A 22,287-nucleotide genomic window follows, 5' to 3' on the forward strand; every position below is an offset into this window, starting at 1 on the left:
CAGCAACAAGCCCTCGTGCATACTAGAGATCTCTGGTTAAGCCATAAAATAATACAGAAACCCTCATTGCTAATACAGTAAAAACCCAAATGTCAACAGCTTGTCTGACATGGCAAATATTCTGTAGGTGGAAATGAAATAATTAGCTCTCTGTAAGACAGGCAGCTACAAGCTTGCCAATACTCTTTATGAGAAAAGGGCACTATTCACCAGGGACTTGAAGTATAATAGATCATTTTCCTGGAACAAAATAACCTCCAAGGAGAAATATTTGGAATAAAAAAGATCAATCCCCATCAGCAGGGGAAGAGGCAGCAAGACAATAAGCGAAAAAACCCCATACATATTTTTGGACTTCACAATGGAGAGCTTCATCTATAACGAAGCATGAAGACAATCATACCACCACCACCACACTCTCATATAGTACTTTTCATCTGTAGATCAACGTGGTTAGCATTGTTATCTGCATTTTCACAGATGGGGAAATTGAGGCACAGCGAAGGGAAGTGAATTGCCCAAGGTCACACAGCAGGTCAATGACAGAGCCAGGAATGGAACCCATCTCTCCTGATTCCCAGTCTGGTGCCATATTCACACTGCCAACATTCCCATGTTGGATGTATGTTGAAATGCAGGGTTCCCGAGAGGCTGGAATGGAGCTTGGTAACAGTCTTTTCTCTGCTAAGTAACCACTTCAACCATACTCCATGCTGGCAGCAGCCCACAGTCATCACCACATGAAGGTACCCTCCAAAATAAATTTGTTGTCCCAGTCCCATTCTTTGTGGCTACATCACAGAACCACCATCACAACGGCACCCTGTTGGCTGTCTCAGCAGAGAGGCTAAAGAATAAGTGGGTCATAAAGCGATGCTGTGAACAATGCTATCACAGCAGTCTCATTATTACCTTGTGTTCCCATCTGCTGTATCCACCGGATGAGCTGCAGACTTAGGCTTGGTCTACACTACAGAGTTAGGTCGACCTAACTATGCCAGCGTCTACACTACAACCTTGCTCCCGCCAATGTATGTGCCCTACTACACCCACATAGTAACTCCACCTCCAGGAGAGGCGCAGGGCTTATGTCAGTGTAGTTAGGGCAATGCAGTGTCTGTGTTTACAATGTATTCCTTACATTGGCTGTTGGCTAGAGCCGTGAAATTGAGAAGAAAGCCTGGCTCCTCAGCTGGGCCTCCGCTCTGAGCTGGGCTCTCCCGCAGGCTCCCGGCTTGGGCTGCCCCTTGGGTTCCCTGCTCCCCCCTGGGAGCATGGCAGCCAACCGGACTCCAGGTGCAGATCTCCCCGCCAGAGGCAAGAAGCCCCGGGTGGTCCCCCCCAGCAGGGACTGAGAGCTGGAAAGCAGCTGAGCTCCTGGGGGGGAGCTGTGCAGAGCTGAGACCCTGGCTCTCAGCCCCTCCCACTGCCCCTCTTCAGCTGGTGGAAGTGCTCCTGGTGAGCATGCACACCACCGACAGAAGTGTGGGCACCAGCCACCGTAGTAATTACTGCTGTGGTTATAAGTAAACCCAACATAGGTTGACTTAGATTGTAGTGTAGACACGCCCTTAGACGACGCTCTTCATGGCAAAGGCCATCTCTATTATACATCTGCACAGTGCCTAGCACAAGGAGGCTGGGGTCTTTAGGTGCTAGCACAAATACAAATAACCAATCCTGCTCCCCTCGGCACTGCAAGATGGGCCCTTCAGGGGGCGCTGAAACACACTGGCAGAGGGAGACATTGGCCGCACCTTGCATTGCTGCTCTTGGGTGCAGATTGGCCTTTAACCTCAAAGGCACCTTCCAAAAACATTATTTCCCCTTAAATAAATAAATAAATAAATAAATGTTTAAAAAGCTATTTTGAGTATCTGAGCACAACTGCTAGTCTGTGCTCTGTCACCTGGTTTAGTAACCAGGGAAAGCGCCCTTCTTTGCATTGTCGAGATTAAATAAAGTCCTTCCAGCTGTGCAAGCCACTAAAGCACAGATCCATATCCCAGGTACTCCTCCGAGTCAGACTCACATTCTGAAGTAGCAAAACACTTTCTTGAACTAATGACAGAGCTGGGGAGGGACATTCCCATTCGAGTTCAAAACCAAGCACAACACAGGTTGAAACACTTCCGATCTAATCAAATGGGTGCAAAAGGCAAAGACAAGTCCATTCCCCCGGTAAGTCACAGTTAGTTTTTTTGGACATCACAGGAAGTTAACTTCCGGCCCACTGGCGTTTCCACTTTCTGACCTGTCAGTTTGATTACTCTCATTACTCAGCTTCCCCATGGGAAGAATAGTTCAAAAATACAAGCAGGCAACAGATTCCACTCACCGCTCTGGAGTCAGATGGAGCACGCCTATGGCTACTAGGAGCTGCCATCTTTGTGACTGGGTGGGTCACTTATGTCACCTCACGCCAGGGGCATGAGAACTGCAGTATCCTGTTTTCAAAGGAACAAAGCTGCATGGCTCCACTTTGTACTGAGGTCATCACAGGGAGGATTAAAGGCAAAGCCTGACGGGTTTTTCATGAGTCTCCCCCTTCCATCCGAGTGGCCAATCCCAGTAATTAGTGTGTTTGGGATTGTGCTCTGGCCATTAAGTACCCAACTGCAGAGTTTGCTGCTGTGGTACTTATCCCGCTGCTCGATGCAGACCAGAGGCAGATTGGTACGGAGAAACCACCTCTCCCCCTTTGTTGTGCCCTAATAGCTGAGCTAACATGCCTGGTCTGAACACCTGGGACAAAGCCTTCACTGTTAGAGGGTTCTCAGCTGGAATTTGCTTCCCACACTGATCTGATATGGCTTGAGTTGGCTGGCCTTCAAGGAATGGTTTAAAGGCCCCTCTACTCACGCTTTTGCCTGACAGGATGAGGACTGAAGATTTAATAGCTAAACACTCAGGAGGAGCCTGTCAATTTCAGTTAAGATTCACCAATTTGAACAGACCAAGGTTTCTGCCTAGAAGGTGGTGGGTGTGTTTTTAAAGGAATCACAGTTTAAGATTCACTGAATTACATCAAGCACACGTTTCCTAACATTTTACTGACACGATAGAGTACAACTGAATTTTAAAAATTTTACTTAGTTATGATACTGGCTATTCACTTTTTGCACATATCTATCAGCATTTCACAGTGGAGAGCCACTAGTTGGTTTCCCTTTTGTTTCTAGTCAGCTTTGAGCTTTAGATTCTCCTAAGCGATCACAGTGCTAGGATGCTTGGGTTGGAAACACAGCAGGGAAAATGTTTATTTGCATTTCTTAATTGTTTTTATGGAATAGTTTTTAAGTTAATGGAAATATTTCCATGGCTCTCAAGGCTTTGAAAAAGCACTTTTAAAAAAGAAAAAAGAAAAAAGAAACCTTCAAGTTGAGTCCAGAGAGGAACACTGCAATTTATCACTCATCACAGGATGGGCTCTCAGTTTGGTTTTGAATCACTGTAATACGCCCACCTGGAAGCACCTTCATTAATATCAATTTATGTGCAAAATTTATGTTCTTAGCATTTCATTTAATAAAATCAGTGATGGTGCAGGCAGGGGGTAACATGGTGAGATGGGATGGAGGTAAATCCTATCTATAGCTCCCTCAAATTTATGGGTAATGAAATTAAGTTCCCAGGCTAGTCTTCTGAAAGTGTTGTGCAGGTTTCCTTTGAGGACTGACAGGTCAGATATAGAGGGATCACTTTGTGAAAACAGGTCATAGGGTGTTTTTATGAACTCACACAGGAAAATGATAAAAAAAACCCAAAAAACAAACAAAAAACCACGTCTCTCCGGTACAATAAAAACTGACATTCACTAGATCACCCCACCTCAAAGATAAATATTCCTGCTGCACCTGTAACTTTAAGTTTGTCAGTACCTTGGAATGTACGACTTTCTGGTCATACACCAGGTGTGGTAACAAGCATTAGAAGAGGGGACTGGAAGACTCAGTGGAACAGTGAGCCTGTGGTAGCAAAATAGTATAAATTGTCATGGATCTACTGATTTCAACACCAGCTGAGGATAAGCCCCCAGGTCTTGGCAATTTCACACTGAGCAAAAAGCCAATCACTCATTTAAGCAACCTGCAGGAGCCAGTTTGTGCTACTCTCTTCCAGTCCTCAGAGGGAGCTACTTGGATGTCAGAGTCCAAACAGAAAAGGAGTACTTGTGGCACCTTAGAGACTAACCAATTTATTTGAGCATAAGCTTTCGTGAGCTACAGCATCTGATGAAGTGAGCTGTAGCTCACGAAAGCTTATGCTCAAATAAATTGGTTAGTCTCTAAGGTGCCACAAGTCCTCCTCTTCTTTTTGCGAATACAGACTAACACGGCTGTTACTCTGAAACAGAGTCCAAACCTGCATCCCCCCACAAGCCGAGGATGTGCTAACGCACAACAGCCAGGCAGAGATTAGCTGGATCACGTAGCAGTCACATCTGAGTTCTAGGGCATGGGTAAGTATTTAGAAATAAACAGAGCAGCCAGTGAATCCTCTGCTGTGCTTGTGCAGAGGTTCTCCGGTTAGACCAAGTTTGGGGTGAATTTTAGTGACACAGATATAATCGTTGGTTGATGAGAGACCTAACAAGGGCAGGAGCTGTGCTGTACTTAGGTTTATTCAGTGCCAATCACAGTATAACTGTTCAAAGCACTTTCAGGGAGGAGAAACATTTACTACAAAAGCACAAAACAGTGCATAAAAGCGCTGATTTAGACCTGCAACGCTCCTGCTAAGTGAGATGTTAAACATTAAAACATAACAGTATTCATCTCCAGGGGAAAGGACTCTGGGGGAAAACATCCTGGGAAAAGGAAAGGAAAGGATGCACCTGATGAAGTGAGCTGTAGCCCACGAAAGCTTATGCTCAAATAAATTGGTTAGTCTCTAAGGTGCCACAAGTACTCCTCTTCTTTTTGCGAATACAGACTAACACGGCTGCTACTCTGAATCCTGGGAAAGTATCTTGCACACATGTTATCTGCTGAATACACCTTTCTATGACCCAAGCTTACTGTATAAGGGAGAATATTTCCCTGGTATTTAAAGTTGGGACAGCTGGACTTAACATAGCAAATCTGATACTTCAGTGTCAGCTTTAAAAAACAAACAAACAAACAAACACCGCACACATTTTATTTCTAATTAAAAGAAGTTAAAAGCCACCCAGCGCCTCACAGGACTCAGTATCCTGGGGCAGCAGGTAAAGAACTTTTTATTATGATGCAGGATTTTCAAGAATGCTTGGTATGAACTGGTACAGGGAAAGGGAACAGAAACCTGCGGAACGCACCATCTTGGTACCATTTGCTTTTGATAAGGATCTTTGAAGCTGGGTGTTCCCAAAGCAAAGGCCATCACTAGAAATGGATGCAACAGGACATGCTAGTGTGAAAAGGTTAATTTCTTACCCAGGACTTCAGTTCTCCTCTTTAGTTACATTAGTCTTATTTTTGCCCACACTGTCCATCCCTAACCTCACTGCTCCCTTGGATGGCTACAACAGAGTGTAGCCCAGTGTTCTTTCCCTCCCCCCAATCAGATCTGGAATGCAAAGACACGGACATGACCTATTCCCATGGGCAAGAGGACAGGGAAACTGTGATGGTGCCATATGGATAGTTACATACAGCTGGAATTCAGGAAGCCCACACAATGTCCATGCAATATGCACAATGATCAAAACAGACACATTTATCTGCCCACTGCAAATTCAAAAGGTTTTCGTGGTGGAAGTGAAATACCTGCAAGGTAACAGAATCTGTTCTCAAGCTACTTCAGTTAGGTACTTACACATACAGAGCAAGCAAACTGGGCCAATTCCATAAACTGAGTCACTAAGCCAAACCGTTAGCTAAATAAACTCTGATGGCCTACAGATGTGCTCTGGCAAAGGTAAGTTACCAGGCCGAGGCTTGAGGTTTTAGGGCGCCTGGGACCCCTGCAACGAGCGGGTGCTGCGGACCTGTGGGATCGGTCGACGCTACGCACGGCTCATGCGGCGCCTCATGGTCTCGGACACCATCCGATGGTCCAGGGACATCTACATCGAACAAATCACCAGCCACCGACAGTACCAGGTGTGAGCCAGAACGATATCGTGCATCAACTATGAGAAAGGGACAGAGAGACTTTTTCCATTGGACCATATGAACTGGAACCATAAACTCACTGAACATTAAATCTCACCAAATGAGGATAAATCCATCCTCATCATCGTATCCATTCATTGTACTCCACACCTGAACATAGCCATTATATGAACAACATACCCTCATATCTCAATGTCTGTACTTTGACCCGTTAACCTTTTACCCCCAATCGGGGATATTGCATATTATGTATTCCTTACACCACCCAATACTAAACCGAACTTCACACCCCTTGATAATCTGTACCTTATTCCCTGATAACCAGAAACTTCTACGCTTAAACTCTGTACCAATTTTAACATATTAATAAAATTATTAAATTGGTCTCAGGAAAAAGCCTACTTACATGATAATGGGGGTTTCCTTTAGTAACCCACAGTTTATAGCAAAGCAGTAAAAGTATCCCACCCACAACTTACTTCAATTAGAACTTCACACCTTATGGAAGAGCTTTGTAGACATTAATAGGGGTTAAAGCAATAGGGTTTTATACAAATTACCCTAAAAACCTATTGATTTAACTTAGGTTTTTCAACCCACCTGTAAAATTCTATAGCTGGGAGATATGAATGATCCTCTATCCATCCTATAGAATGGTCCAAAAAAACCTATAGGGTTCAAGCCTGGTTTTACTGAAAAAAATCAATGGAAAAACTCCCACTTACTTCAGCTGGCCCAGGATTTCACACAGAGAGGTTCTAATTCTGTATTAAGTTCACAGGACTTTTCTTTTCAGGATGCCAAAGGGATATATTTGTTACTGTTAAAACAGACTGTCAAGCTGTAAGCCAGACTCCCTCTCTGCAGGTCAAAAAAGTCAGGTGCTCCGAATAAAGGCTGGTGGAGAAAACATCAGTCCAAGAGAAATTCCACTCCCCCCGAAAGGTTTTTTTATTCCCCCCCTCCTGCCCTCCCAAAAGAGAACACACACAAACAGGTAGAGACATTTGAAAGTAGGAGACTGCAAGCTCCTCTGGCCCAGGGCCATTCCTTATCTGCTCTAAGCATGTCTACAGCTCCTAACACGTGCAGTGTCTAGAAGTCAATAAGCAACGAGGAAGACAGAGCATCCAACAGCTGCTATTGTCTCTCCCCAAGAAGAGAAATTTCAGTAGTGCCGACGCCAAGCATTCAAAAATCACGAGGTCCAGGCCCCAAAGAGTTGTGAGTTTATTTTTAATAATAGATATTGCGGGCAGGTGGGGGGATTGTCTTCAGGTTCCTGAGCCCATAGGCTGCACTCAGGTCACGTTTGCAAGCTTTTCTCCCCAACCACAAGGGCTATAAACTTGCTTTTATTTGCATGAGGGTCTCCACCTTGGTTTAGAGCCCCAGTTCCAGCAGCTGGGCTTTAAGAAACGCACACCAAACATCACCAGGCTCGCGATAAAAGTCATGGGAGGTGGCAACACTGCAATTATGGGAGCTTCTTGGGGCGGTTTATAAGTAGCACAAGCTTGCTTAGCCCTTGCCCAGAGCAGAAGAAAGTGGGGTGAGTCAGTAACTACTGGCACAGTGCATGGAGCACAGCATCACAGTGATGTATTATAACTTAAAATTCCTCATACAGAATGCTGTAATGAGGCCAACTCCATCCCATAAAGCTCACTGTGGTTTCCAAACTCAGCACTGCTTTCACCTGTGGCCTGCAGCAGGCTTTCACGCTCACACTCGAGAATGCAGGGGTTTCTTTTCACTCAACTTTGTATAGCTCAGGGGTTGCCGGGACCAAAATGAGGGCGAATAGTTATTTTAAATGAACCAGGGTCGGGAGCATTTTATACACCTTCCACCGTGCAAAAGTTAGCTCCACAAACACTGCACTTAGCGGCCTACCAAAACCTGGGAACGGCAAGGGCAGTGACTGGAGCTCCCAGCAACACTGAAAGCAGATGCTGCTGAATCCCAGGTTTCTTCACGTCTTTTCTTTATTAATTCAGGAGCACTTGCTCTATCCACTCAGTTAGCTGCTCAAAGCTGGGGCCAGCACTGGAACATGGACTTCAGTCCATTGAGACTTCAGTGTCTGTGTCACGCAGGCTGCAGCTATAACCTACGCACCTTCTAGAGAGAGACACACACAAAACGGGTCCGCTCTACAGCCTTAGCGAAGAGCCCGTTGGCTTTTAGCTCATGCGGTAGAGGCTCGTGCACGAAGCTCCAGACGTCCCAGGTTCGATCCCACCTACCAACGACCAGGGTCCGTCAGCATTACACAGCAATAAGATGCTGGGAGCGGAACGTGCCACTGACAGGGAGGCTGAGTAAGTCATGACCTCCGCACCGGCCAGGCAATGCCCTACCGTGCCTCTACACTTGGGGCACGCCACTCTCAGAACCCTGGGGAACCCCACCTCGCTGCCGATACGGCACAGCACTCCGATTTCCTTCTGCTGGAGTGTTCCAATAGCACTTTTAGTAGGGCTTGGCTCCCGCACTGACCGTCTGAGCCAAACATTTTATCGGTTCTGCCTCTCCGACTTCTGAACACCTCCAGAAGAAAACATTTACACGCCATTCTATTTAACAGACATTTACGTTCTTAAAATAAAAAAAAACAACCCAAAACCACCCCTATCTGGATGCAAACATTCCCCTGCAAAGTCTGCAACCCGAAAGCTGCAGCCTTGTATTTGTTGCAAGAGAATCTTGGAAATGTTGTTGACTGAGGCTCAGCTCTTGGGTAGGTTTGTACTCCGGCAACTAGCCTGAGCAGTGGCCACACTGCTATTTTTGATGCACTAGAGTTGGCGCATGTCTAGCCAAGCTGGGAATTACATCTCCTAGCTGCAGTGTAGATGCAACTAGGAGTGGAACTGCCTGGCCTCTTTACTTCCACCAAGCCCAGTGAAACACAGGAGTATTCAAATGAACAGCATAAATGATGAAAGACAAATACCACTTGCAAATAACCAAAAATAGGACACGGGCCACCTAACAATGAACTGAGATATAATAAGATTTCCCCTCATGGGAGGTTTTGATACAGAGATATCTTGTTTTATTAGTTTCTAAAGGACTGTTTAATTTTAGCAGGCAATGACACGTTACAGAGTTTTTTGCAGAGAAAAGCAGAGCAAAGGGGAAAATGCAGAATTTCCTACAGGAAGGAAGGAAAGCTTCCTACGGAGAGAGGAGGTCAGAAGAACAAGCTGATGTTTTAGAAAACAGAGGCCAATAAATAAATCGGGAAGACTAGTTAAAGTGAGGGGAAGCTGAAGGAGGTAGAAATGGAGTAGGGAAGGTGTAGAGTAAGACAAGTCTGATCTCTAATCCTGAGCTTGTCGGTTTGTTTGACTTTTTGATTTCTGGCAAATTCACAATGTCAGTGGATTCCCTCCTCGGGAGGACTTTTGCCTTTCACTTTGGTGGAACATTAGAGATTTATTTGATGCTTGAACCTAAAGTGACACTTAAAATGGAGATCAGTTGCCACCCGAATGCTAGTTCTCAAGACAACGTGCAAGCCGCCTTCCCTTCAGAGTTGCAGCGCTCTTGGAAAGGAGGGTTTCAGACTCACATTTAAGAGCTCAGATGCTGCTCATTTAACCTGCATTTATGGCAAGGGAGACGGGGGAGAGCGTTAGTGCGCTTCTCAGAGAGGACACTGATACATGCCGGCCTGACAGGCTTCGGTCTGGGCTGCATCCTAGCACACAGCCTAACGTGAAGCAAGAGACCCTGGCTTTGGCGTTTCATCTCGCAGATGCCAGTGACCTTAGCAGCTAGCAGAGTGCTACATTCAGATTTCAGAAGCCACTAATTTAACAGTGAGGGTAATTAATCATTGGGACAACTTTCCAAGGGTTGTGGTGGATTCTCTGTGATGGGCAATTTTTAAATCAAGATTGGATGTTTTTCTCAAAGCCATGCTCTAGTTCAAACAGGAATTAATTCAGGGAAGTCGCATGGCTTGTGCTACGCAGGTCAGGCTAGATCACAGTGGTCCCTTCTGGCCTATAACCTATGAATAAAGAGAGAGAGAGTCTTCAGGAATCTGCTGGGAGGTTGTGAAGATGCTTGAGGGGAAGGGCATTAAGATTGCTCTGGAACACTGCATCTTGTACGCTTATGGTTTGACATTATAGCCTTGGAGGCTTCTAGGGCCACCCAGATGTAGTTGCAAGAAGGGGCAGCCGTACTGGCAGATATGAACAGAGAGGGAATAGAATACTTTGATGAAAGATCTACATACACCCCAATTTCTGAAGCCCCATCCTCACTGACATGTACACCACAGTCTGAATCCAGCAAGGAAAGGGGGGAAACCTTCTCTAGCCCCACAACCCCTTCTACCCTCACCGCAGCCGCACGCTGAATATCAGAGGGTTTTCCTCTAACACAAAAGGGAATGATTACTAAGAAGTGTCTGGTTTCAGAGTAGCAGCCGTGTTAGTGAGCTGTAGCTCACGAAAGCTTATGCTCCAATAAATTTGTTAGTCTCTAAGGTGCCACAAGTACTCCTTTTCTTTTTAAGTAGTGTCTGTTGACAGAGAAGGAACGGGGTTGGGGGGGGGGGGGGGAAGGAAGTGTGCCATTATGGAGCTGTTCTTCCAGTTTTATGGTAACTGGCCACTGAAGTAACCGGTTGCTGTAACATAAAATGCAATCAAACTGAATGCCCAGAAGTTTTAAGCGTACATGCAAGGAGGCCCATTCCAGGTGAGGGCTTTCACATTTCCTAGAGCTAAGTTCTTAGCATTGGTTCCTAGTGCCACAGAAGCCTAAACTGTAATAGTGACTCATGCCATTAAAAACCTGTCCAGATTCCTCTTAAATCAGGTTCCATAATAAGAGGGGCTGGGTGGAGAATTGGAAGGGGGAGGAGGGGGAAGAGAGAAAGTGGGCTTTTAAGCTTTTCTGTAATCTCCAAACAGGAAAACGAGGCTCTTGCCCTACATGAGCACTTCTGACTGGACAGAACATCCAACCACTGTGGTGTTTTTCCTAAGGAGAGAGTCTCGAGAGCTTGTCTGGGCTGTTTCTGAGCAGCTCGTCCAATGAGAAGAAGAAATGAGGGAGACAGGGTGACTATGAGAACAGTGTCTAGTGCACAGTTTGTGCCTTGCTCGCAACTCCCAGAGACTTTCAGAATGTCAGCGGCTCTACGGAGGTTGCTTTGCCATGAGCCAATGTGTTTTGCCTTCCCAGCACAGCAATGAAGAATGTACAGAAGAGGGGATGGCATGCAGTAATAGTCTCTTACCCACAGTTTGCTGTCATGGTAAAATGCTCCCAGGAGCTTGACAATGTATGGATGATCACAGGTCGCCAGGATTTCAATCTCCACCATATAATCCTCCAGTTCCTCGTCATTCTTAGTCTCGATGACTTTTGCAGCAGCTAATGCCCCTGTCTCCTTATTCTTGGCCTGTAATGTAAAACCCACAGTAAGTACATGGACCTAAGGAGAAAACAAGATGAGGCTTTGGTGTTAACCCAGTCTCCATTCTCCCAATTCTCACCCTCAACTCCTTTAGGAAGTGCCTGCTATAAAAGGGGGGAGAATCTGCAGATGCAGCTTTGCTACACAGACGCAGTGGATAGGATTACTGATGTAAGGGGACAAAAATCCCTCTTACCTTTCTCCAGTTTCTTGATCTCTGCCACTTCACTGCAGGAGGGAAGATGCTTTTCAAGAAGTCAAGAGACAGCCCCCATCAATGTTACTGTGAAGGAGTGGGAAGCTAAGACAATCCCATAGCATAAGAAGTAATGGCCTGATTTTCAGAAGTCCTACGGGATTCAAAAATCCCCTTGGTTTTGGCAGGAACTGCAGGCCTCAGCATCTCTGAAAACGCCCAGACCATAAACAGCTACAAAGCAGGGGCTGCTGCTGTACAGCTCTGAACCAGCTCCAGCCTTGGAATTTCCCCACTGCCCCCTATACATGCTTAGCATTTGCCAATGTAGCGGTACCTAATGGAGATGGGACCCGCAGGCAGCTGTTTGGTTTTTTTTTTTTTTTTGGGGGGGGGGGGGGGGCGGCGCGGGGGGGAGAACAGGGCAAAGCAGCAGCAGAAGTTAAATCTAATTTTCCTTGACAAGCCAGCACCTTATGTTTTATTGATCTTTGTTGCCATGACACTTCTGGAAGCCTTAGATCACTTTGGGGAAGATATGAGATATACTCCCTTGCCCACATCCTCCAGAGGGCTTGATAAGGGCCAGACATACTAGCAACAGCTTTGTTTATCTCAAGCTGCACCACATCAGCTGAAGTGTTCCTTCCCTTGTTCTCCTTCCCTCCCTGCTTCTTAAAACAGATCAGCATGCAATGTAACTGAAGCAGCCAGAAATGACATGCAGATTGCAAGCTTGTCTCTCACCAACAGAAGTTGGTCCAATAAAATATATTACCTCCCTCACCTTGTCACTCAAATTATTATCACTCTCAGTTGAGAGAAACAAGCTCTAATCTACATTTGCATCCATTATACTGTATGCTACCAGTGAGGGGAAATGCCAACATATGCAAATAGGCAATATGGTCTTCTCTTTCCACACAGAGCATCAGCCTCCATCACACCAGCATCTGTGATCTGAACTACCCTGCACCCAATGTATTATCTAGACCATCCCTGACAGGTGTTTGTCCAACCTGCTCTTAAAAATCCCCGATGATGGAGATTCCACAACCTCCCTAGGCAATTTATTCCAGTGCTTAACCACTCTGACAGTTAGGAACCCAGATTTTCCAACCAGTTACGCACCCACCTTATAGTAGCTCCATCTAGAGCTGTATTTCCCTAGTTTGTTTATGAGAATGTCATGCGAGACAGTATCAAAAGCCTTCCTAAGTCAAGATATACCACATCTACCGCTTCCCTACTATCCACAAGGCTTGTTACCCCTTCAAAGAAGGCTATCAGGTTGCTTTGACATGATTTGTTTTTGACAAATCCAGGCTGTTACTTATAATGAGGGAGGGGCCTGAGCAGCGGATGTATTTTAGTAACTGAAGCCCCATACACATTGCTGCTCTGTAAGGAGGTTATTGACAGGGTGGTTCCTCTGTTCGCAGCCACGCCATGCCAGCAGCAGGCTGCTTGAGCATCAGCCAGGAATGTTTGCGGCATTATTTTTCTTATTACTTTCCCCCTCCCAAGGCCCCAGAAATAATTTAAGAGACTTTAGTCAACAAGTGGCTTGGCTAACATAAAGCGTTTGTTAACAGTTGACAGACACTGGTCTCCCAGCCAAGCCAACTGCTCCACAAAGGCAATGGTAACAGTGACACACCAGGCGCTCAAACATTTGCCTGACTGATGTGTCCAATACACAGGGCACAAAGCTGGGCATAGGACACATGTGGAGGAGGGGGTCTGACAATGCATTTTCTGCTCACATGCCCAATGGCAGCTTGTTCCCACTCCTTGAGACATCCATTCCTCCACTCTTAGGTCCCCGCATCCCCTCTCTCCTGTGTTCTTCCCCCTATCCTCCCCAGAGTGCTCTTAGCAGCAGCTAGAAATTCTTCAGAGACCCACCCTCCAGGCTGCAGTGTGGGGCATCACAGATCAGGATGCTAGTCAATTTCACTTGGCTGGCAGTACATTCAGAGCAGACCAAAGCAAAGGTGAGAGCCCATAGAAAAAAGCTTCCCTATAAGGCACAGGACTGCTAGCATTCTTCACCCAAGGGGGAAGGGACTAGCCCTCAGCTATCTGACTCAGGAAGCCACACCCTGCACAAAGACTGTTTTCACAATTTCAGAAAATCAACAGTTTGAGGGGTAGCAGAAATCCCTCTCAAGTCACCCAGTCTATTTCCCTGTCAAGGCAAGAGTCCTCCCTATGGTGTATTTTCTAGTGCTCTGTCCACTCTATTTTTAAGTGTCCCATGTACACTGTATGTTTACCCCTCCATCTGAACAAGCAGGGGAACCTGGCGCAGAGTATTCTAGGCAGGCAGGCAGGCAGGCAACTGCTTTCATACAAGAGTTTAGCATGATGCATTCAGCCATGACCTGAGAGAGGGGGAAGTCACATTTCTGTGCGTTATTGTTTGAGGGGGAAAGGCTGGCAGGCTCCAATTATGATCTACCTTGTTGCTTTCTCTCTTTATGTATCTGTTTGGAAGGCCTATGCAGAGAGCTTAGAAAAAGGATTAGTTCCCAACATAAACAAAGGAGGTCCAGCTGAATCAGTCTTACTCAGTTTAGAGGATACAACCATATATTGAGTAAATGGCCTGGCAGAGGATAAAAGAATGGGGGGGGGAAGGGGGGAAACTGCATGAAGCATGGAGAGAGTTTACCGTAGAAGAAAGTAAAGTCTTCTCTCTCCAAGCTGGACATATTTGCATTCTAGTGGTTTTAGAAGAATCCAGCACTTGCTGACCCAAGTACACCCTAAAAGGATGAAGTGGGTGGTGACCCCATTTCCATTAGGACTTGTGTAATTGCTCCAAGCTCAAGCTAGTTTTACACGGGTGCTTCTAATTTTTTTCCTCTTAAGTTTTAAAGAATGAATTACCACCAGGACACTGAAAGCAATGGGCGGGTAAGTGGACCGGTGGGAAAAACAGGAAAGTGCTGCCTTCCAAATCGAGTTATTTCAAAAGAATGGACAATAATGACTGTACAGAGCAAGAATAAATACCCCCATAGAGCCTCTGTGTGCGTTAGAGGCTGGTGCAGATCTGGGAGAGGAAGTATGTGCTGTGAGAAAAGGTGTGGCTTCCCTTTGTGGTTACAACACTACACATGCACTTCCCCTCTGATCAAGGCCAGTCAAACTCAACATCCTCCAGTGCCCCATGCACTTGAGAAGCACTCAGAGGCCCTGCACTCAGCTGTCCTCAGCAGTGGCATTGTTTATAGCTACTGTCCTTGAATTCTAGATGGGTTCTCCCTGGCAAGAGGGGACATTGATCACTGTGCATCACATCCAAACTATTTTAACGATGAGCCTGAACCAAACTCCCCAAACTTTGCGGGGTCCTTTTAGTTCAGATCCAAGGCAAGAGAGTCCAGCTGCATCTCTAATACCATTGCCTCTCCTCCATGCTGGGGGCAAGGCCCCTTCCAGCCCTACTTTTCCATGAATCTATGCTGAATAACCCTCTCTAGTGCATCCATGCTCTCATAGCTTACAAGCCTCACATCAAAACACTGTCCCGTCCACCGTCCACCCCCACTCTATGCATTTGCTTTTTAGGGCTTCCCATCATCATGAACCCAAATCCTCTTCTCTCCCCACTCCAAGATGGAAGCCAGAGTGCATTTAGAGGACTGTATTAATCACTTGAGAAGCGCCAGAAAGCCCCACCAGTAAGCATTCAGAGCATCATGCAATTCAAACATTCATTTTAATGTGCAGCAGCCCATTTACAATATAAATATCAGAGAGTAGAAGGTGAGCATTCAGCAGGTGTGAGGGGAAGCCTGTCTGCAAGGGTGGGGGTGGGGGTGTTTTTCCACAGACTACTCCAGGGAGATGTATCTGCAGTACAGTTGCCATCCCTCAGCAGCACTGCTGACTTCTGCAATTAGTTCAGCGAACAGAGTTTCACTTGTGCAGGGAGCCAGAAGCCCCAGATGGAAAGGCCCTCCCTTCCTGCCAGTTTTTAAGAGGGCCACCAGATAAAGCCTCCTTTTGGCAGGCGTTTAGAAGGTGCATTTGTAGCACAGCAGCCCCTCTAATTTCAGATTTGCACTGAGGTGCCATATGCAGTGCACAGAACAGCCGGGGGGAAGGAACCCCTGCCCTCTCCTAGGTGCTTAGTTGTCAAGCCCTCCTGCGTCCCCCATCCCCTGGCCTGTATTCCACAGCAAGGGGCCTTTGCTCTGATGCAGCGGATAGGAATTCTGGGGAAGTCCCAGATTTTTTAATAGGGATAGTATTGACGTAAATATGATATTTGCTACCATAGCCAGGAACATGAGCCATTGTACTAGCGTAATTTTATATTGAAAATTACGAATGATGAGGCAGAACGTTGCACTGAAAATGCAGAACCACACAGCGGAAGCTGCAGGGATCTCCCCAAAAGCTTCAACTCTGAAGCACAATTCTGCCCCCCAAGGAATGGCTTCTACGGCAGATTCCACAGCCCTGCTGGTCATACTAGGCTTGGTGACACACCCCCCGGCAGAAAGAGAGACAGTGCTCAGAGCACCCGTGTTCTGACCCAAGGGGAAAAACCTCAGAGCAAGGACACAATAGCCCAACTTACAAGACTGGCCAAGGCACTACCAAGAACTTGCTAGCAGAGACCTACAGGACACCCCTGCTAGAGAGACTTCAACCACGTTAAAGGTTGCTTAGAAGCTTCACAACACTGAAGAGTTGGAGCTCTGGCAGATTTGAGCAGGAGGTCTGCTCCCAGCTTGACCACTAACTGTGTGTGAAGTCTGGGCAAGCCACTTCCCTCTCTGCCTCAGTTTGCCCAACAGTAAAAAGATTGCAAGGCCTCATGAAATTAGGGATTGCAAAGCAGTTCAAAACCCCCAGAGGAACAGTCTCCATGCCAGTGAGAGGTGTTACTATGACTAACAGGCTGAGTAACCACAGAGCAACCCCCTCTGTTACAGTCTCCCTTTGGGTATGAGCAATTCTTATTCAGAAAACAGGATGTTTAGGAAACTATATGCTTATGTATCCATTTAGATTGAATACTTCATGAAGTACTTGTGTGGGCTGGAAACTCCTCAGGGCAGGGATGTCTCCCCTGGCTTGTATCTAGCCAAAACCAGTCAGCACTAACAGACTAGCACCCAACGGCCTACAACTCAAAGTGCACAGCCCTATTAAAGAGACACAATAGAACAGCCCTTTAGACTGCACCCCTTGAGCTGCAGGTTTTTAAGTGCAGTGTAGACATACCCAATGAGACTTTAAGGATGTCCCCAATCCGGTTAACAGCACAGGGACTGCTAGCTTTCCAACCAGGCCTTGTACTTTAGGTAGCACTGCAGCAGTTACATTTTTGACCACCTCAGCTTCCTCATCTCTTCTCCCCATTAATGGAAGTAGGAGACTACTGGTATCGGTTCAGGGAAGACGAGGCTGGAGCTGCTGAGCAGCAGAGACAGAAAGAGCAGAGCCCTCTCTCCACCATGCCTGCAGGCCATCTGGGGCAGGGAAGGCAGATTTACTGAACACTGCGAGAGGAAGCTCCGAAGTCACATTTCAGAGGAAGTCTGCGTAAGAGCAGATAACTTTGAGCGAATAGTCAGAGCGCCTGCTGCTCCCATTTCAAACCCAGCGAACCAGTGACTCAAGAAAGGGAATCTGTATGTCGAAACCAGCGCTGCCCTGTGGGCCCATTGTTATAAATAAGCAGCACTTACACCAGAGGGTCTCAAAGTGCTTCACATAAGGACACTAATTCCCGCCGCTTTCCGGGGGATGGGGGGGAAAATGAGGCACACAGGCAAAGTGATTTACGCAAGACCACGCAGGTCAGTAGCAGAGCAGGGAACTGAATTCCGGTTTCTGGACTGGGAGTCTAGCCCCTACGCACTGAACTACGCTGCCTTCCCCAAGTGACTGCACTGGAGAGGCCAAATCCAAATCTGCTACAGTCAGGTGAGTTCTTTTCTACGGAGTTCCACGTGCTCACTCCAGATCTGAATTTGGCCCTAGGTCCTCCTACTACATGAGCTTTAGAAAAATGGCTATAGCATACACCCCAGAATTACACTATACATAAGTCACATTTACAATCCCACTAAGAGGTTTGGAATTCAAGCCAATTGTTTCCAGTCATGTTCATAAGAATATTTTGCACTTATACCATCCCCTTGTATGCTTGAAGTTAGAGCTACTATTACCTGCCAACTTCATCTACACTGCGCTGAATGACATGGCTACATCTCCACAGTCTGACAGCTGTACCATGGATCATTGACCCACCCAGCCAACCTAGAAAGCAGCTTTCAGGACACCAGATACACGCAGACCATACCATCAGACTTGGGCTGTGTTCTGGTATGCAGCATTTCTATAACTTATGGCTGGCCATTTCCCTGAACTCTGCTTGTTGGAGTTTTGCTAGGCATGACAGAATACAACACGGACATACTCCCAGATAGATTGGTTTTCACTCTAAGTGGGTCACATGCTTGCACTGCTATCCATACAACTACAATTCAGATTTACAAGACAGACCAGTAACAATTTGAAGTCTCAAGCCAACTTCTGATATCAATTTCCACATTAATAGATCAGAATCTGCCCCATAGATACGGGGGAGAGAGAGAGGAGAAGAGAAATCACGTGAAGGTAGACTGAAAACCAAACAATTATAAACAAGGAATCGGTGTCCGTCTAAGTTTCTGACCTTGGAGCCAGGACAATATTCCTATTAGCAATGAGAACACACATCTCTGGGCTAAGTAACTGAAGCTATAATCACTCTCTACAAACTGCCAGCTGTAAGAAAAGAGTCATTAAATGTAACTTCTCTACTGCCTTGTGTTACATGTAATCTGGCTCCCCCTGCGGCCTGCCTCGGTTTCCCTCTCTGTAAAATGTATCATAAGGGGGTTGTTTTTTAGGGGTGGAGGGCACTGAGAAAGCACCAGAATGGATCAATGTTGGTAAAGCACCATATATGCATTTATTGCTTGAGCCATGCATTAGGATTGATGAGGAAAGCATTTTGGACTACGGGGACCTACTGCTCCAATTTATAATGCAGACTTGTTAAACAGCAAACCAATTTGGGGTTCACCACTCTAAAAGAAAGCATAGTTTAGCCACCAATCCACTGTCTTCAGCACACATCTCCCCAACTATAGGGGCTCCAGAGAAGGAACACCAGCCAGCTATCCAGCCAGAAAAAGTGCTGGTGCATGAAGAAGTAGGGAACTGAAAAGCATTTCTGCCCTCCAGTAAAATACTCAGCTGTTCAGCGTTTAAAGAGCTAGCAGCATTTCAGAGGCAGTCAGTTTTTCCATTGAAGTTCACCAACGTAAGAGACCTTCAGGAACTCAGCAGGTGAGTGCCCAGATGCCAAGAATATAAACTGCCTGATACCCATCTGATTATGAACCACAGCAGCTTACTCCAAAGTGCATCACATTGCGCCTTTAAGCCCACACTCATGGCCATTTTCACACCAAGGTAAATTTATCCCTAGACTGCTGCTTAACACTGAAAAAAGCAGAGAGCTGCCACTGGGCTGCCCAGACTGTACTGACGAGCGATGGATGGAATTATAGCCCTGGTATTTGAAATCCTCAATGCTTTTATGACCAGCACCCACCTTTCTGGAGATGAAGTCACTAAGCAGCTGAGACTCACAGCTTTTGAAAAGAGTAAATGCAGAAGGAAGATAGGAGCATGCACACTTACCGCTGGGAAATGTATCAACTAAAAGTCACCCACTGAAGCACGTCTACAGAACCAAGCAAAGGATCAGAATCTAAGGTTACAAGGCAAGAAGAGGATTTAGCTGTAGTTGTAGAGAGCGAAGTGGCTGCCAGCCATGTTACAGCTGAACACACTGGGAATATCCAGAGCAAGAGAACGTATTTCTAGGATTACACGCAAGAGGCAGAGGCAAAAAAAGTTATTGCTCGTGTTATGGACATAGGGAATAAAGACTGAATACTGTAGAAGAAAGGATCTCTACCGAGGACTATGTATAAGAAATGTCCAATCTTCTTTCTACACATGGCCTCCCCACCAGACAAGGCAAAAGGGTTGGTCTGGATTCCAGTAAAACAACCCTGTAGAATGCAGAAATGGAAATACTGGATTGCACAAAACCTAGTCTAAGTGAAAGGCCAAAGAGATCATCTTCTTTGCCTCTGAATCATCTCATGAGCTATTGCAAAATTCAGAGGCTGACAAATCCATCCAAGAACTATTAGAAGGCATTAATGCACATGCTACCAGAGGCCAGGTCTTGCTGTCCATTGAAACAGAAGGGAGTCATGGGTATGGAGGTGATGTAAGGATAAGGCTCCAAGTAAACTTACTCTTTTTCATTATAAAAGGAGAGATCACTACTGAAAGCATGTCTTTTTTAAAACAAAGCTTTATCAGTACTATAGCACATTCTTCCTCCATTTGCTTGTCAGCACTTCCAAATTACCCACTTACTCCTCCCAAAGCAAAGCCTGATCTTTCCAACGTTGTACTGGAATAACATCACTCCATTTTCAGGGTGCAGTTTGCATTATCTATCACTTCCCTCCCACTCCTCCCAAAAAAAGGCTTTTCTCTGTGTTGAGAGGAGTTCGACGCTTCAAATCTGTTTGAACTGGAAAGTCCAGTTACTTTGTTTAAAACAGAGTGTATGTCTATCCTCTCTCATCAAGCGCTGCATTTCAAGGTTGATAATCTCAACAACAAGACTTTGCATGCAGCATGGTCACATTGTGTAGATCTGGTAATTGCTCGTTCAGATATTTCTCAGGGACAACACAATGGTTAATTGCTTTCAAATGAACTTAGCCTGAGCTGTCTGCATCAATAAATTAACGCACTATAGAGACGCTAGAGTTAATGTTCATATAACAGTCAGATAATCAATGAGAGCTGAAATTAGTTTCCTAGCTGATAAGCCCCGTAGAGTCACTTAGGTTTGTCACAATAAATGATGCATTTTTATACCCTCTGAACTCAGTGTTTGGGACCACCCAGCAGAGCGCTATGACAAACGGCAGAGACAGAGATACTAAAAAGGTCAGTGCTGCAGAATGAAGCACTAAGGATGCAACAAGAATCTCGTGGGATTCCCAGCACTCTGCTGGGAGGCACCATGGCACAGGTAAGCCTAAACTCACGCTGGGAGGGCAGAGAGACTGATCTGTGAGTGAAACAGTGAACTGCACAACAAAAACTCGCTTACTATTAGCAGGGGAGAAGAGATATACACCAATATCCATTAGTTGTTGCTTTTTAAGAGGAATCCCCACCCGCTCCACTGGGTGTTGGAACTAACACTGGTTAACACCTGGTAGTAAAATGAGACCTTGACTGACATTACCCAACTCTTTGCATGCAATGACGTTGGTCATTCATGTCCTTTGTCAGTTCCGTGTAAGCAGGAAAATGGAGTGGTGGGCACAACCACTGTGCCAGGTGACTATGAATCCATTTGTACAAAAGGAGTGAAAATCCGGCCCTATCTCAATCAGTGAGAAAACTCCAATTGACCTCAACAGTCTGAGGTTTTCACCCAACACGTCACCCTCATTCTAACCTCGCTGCCTCTACCAAAGCAACATGCTGGCAGTACTGAGTGAGCCAGACAGCGTGTATGGGTTAGGTTCTTACCCTACGTTCAGCTGAACCACTGGGGCTTCAGATCTCTAGTACAAGAGTTGACCAATAAATCCTCCTAAGGGAGCTGTTCCACCCACAGGAAGAGGAGGGGGAAGTACTTTCCTGTAAAAAGGGATTCAAGGATTGCTTTATGAGGAATTTTATACAAGAGAGCGTAAGCATTAAGGTGCAAATGCCCAGTCATTCCCTCTGCACATGAAAGGAGGAAGATTAATAGCACTGGGTAAGAACCCGCCTTGGGACAACAAGAAACACTGGCAGAGCAGGCCTGCTTTGTATTTCCTTCCTACCCCTCTTCAAATGCAAGTCAGCGTGGAGGTTCAACACCCCCTACTATTTTGAGCCTACTGGAAATGAGGTCTACATAGATAGGCTCATTAACTCTCTTCATCACCCCACCTCTTATAATCCTCTCTACCTTCAAAAACGCCACCCTAAACCATCAGCAGGCTAGACCTGGTAAAATTTTACCCCAAACCAGAAAGAGGAAACCTTACTCTACCCAGCAGCCATTGCTGCCCGACCACACACACAAGTGCTTTCATTTCTGTTCACGTGTTCTTATTTGTGCCGCAAAGCTCACCAACATAAAGCCCTCTCTCTTATTCTGGGACCGCTGTATTAAGTTATGGTGACCACCACTGACCTGTATAACTCTGCCTCTCTCTGAACAAGCATTAAGCCGGGAGCTTAACAACACGTTTCAATTTAAGGCTTTGTCTGATCAATTCTTTCCTCAGTCTCCTTGGCATGTTTCCTTCCCCGCTATCCCCATTCTTGTTTACTTATGTCAAATCCTGCAGTGCTTCATTTGGCACTAGATTCACTGGGAGAGAAATGGAGTGCACCATAAATCATGTGCAATGACTGCTCCAGTTACCAGG

At 46.0% G+C, this 22,287-nt stretch overlaps 1 protein-coding gene across 1 annotated transcript in view; it reads right to left on the bottom strand.

The window, feature by feature from the left end:
* STK10 (serine/threonine kinase 10) overlaps window positions 1–22,287 on the bottom strand; it is a 72,944-nt gene that overhangs the window by 43,188 nt on the left and 7,469 nt on the right. The window contains exon 2 of the mRNA XM_037906216.2: window positions 11,365–11,529. Coding sequence (XP_037762144.1) covers window positions 11,365–11,529 — 165 coding nt within the window. The remainder of the gene's footprint in view (window positions 1–11,364; window positions 11,530–22,287) is intronic.

This window comes from Chelonia mydas, chromosome 8 (genome assembly GCF_015237465.2).
Source record: "Chelonia mydas isolate rCheMyd1 chromosome 8, rCheMyd1.pri.v2, whole genome shotgun sequence".
Classification (NCBI taxonomy): Eukaryota; Metazoa; Chordata; order Testudines; family Cheloniidae; genus Chelonia; species Chelonia mydas.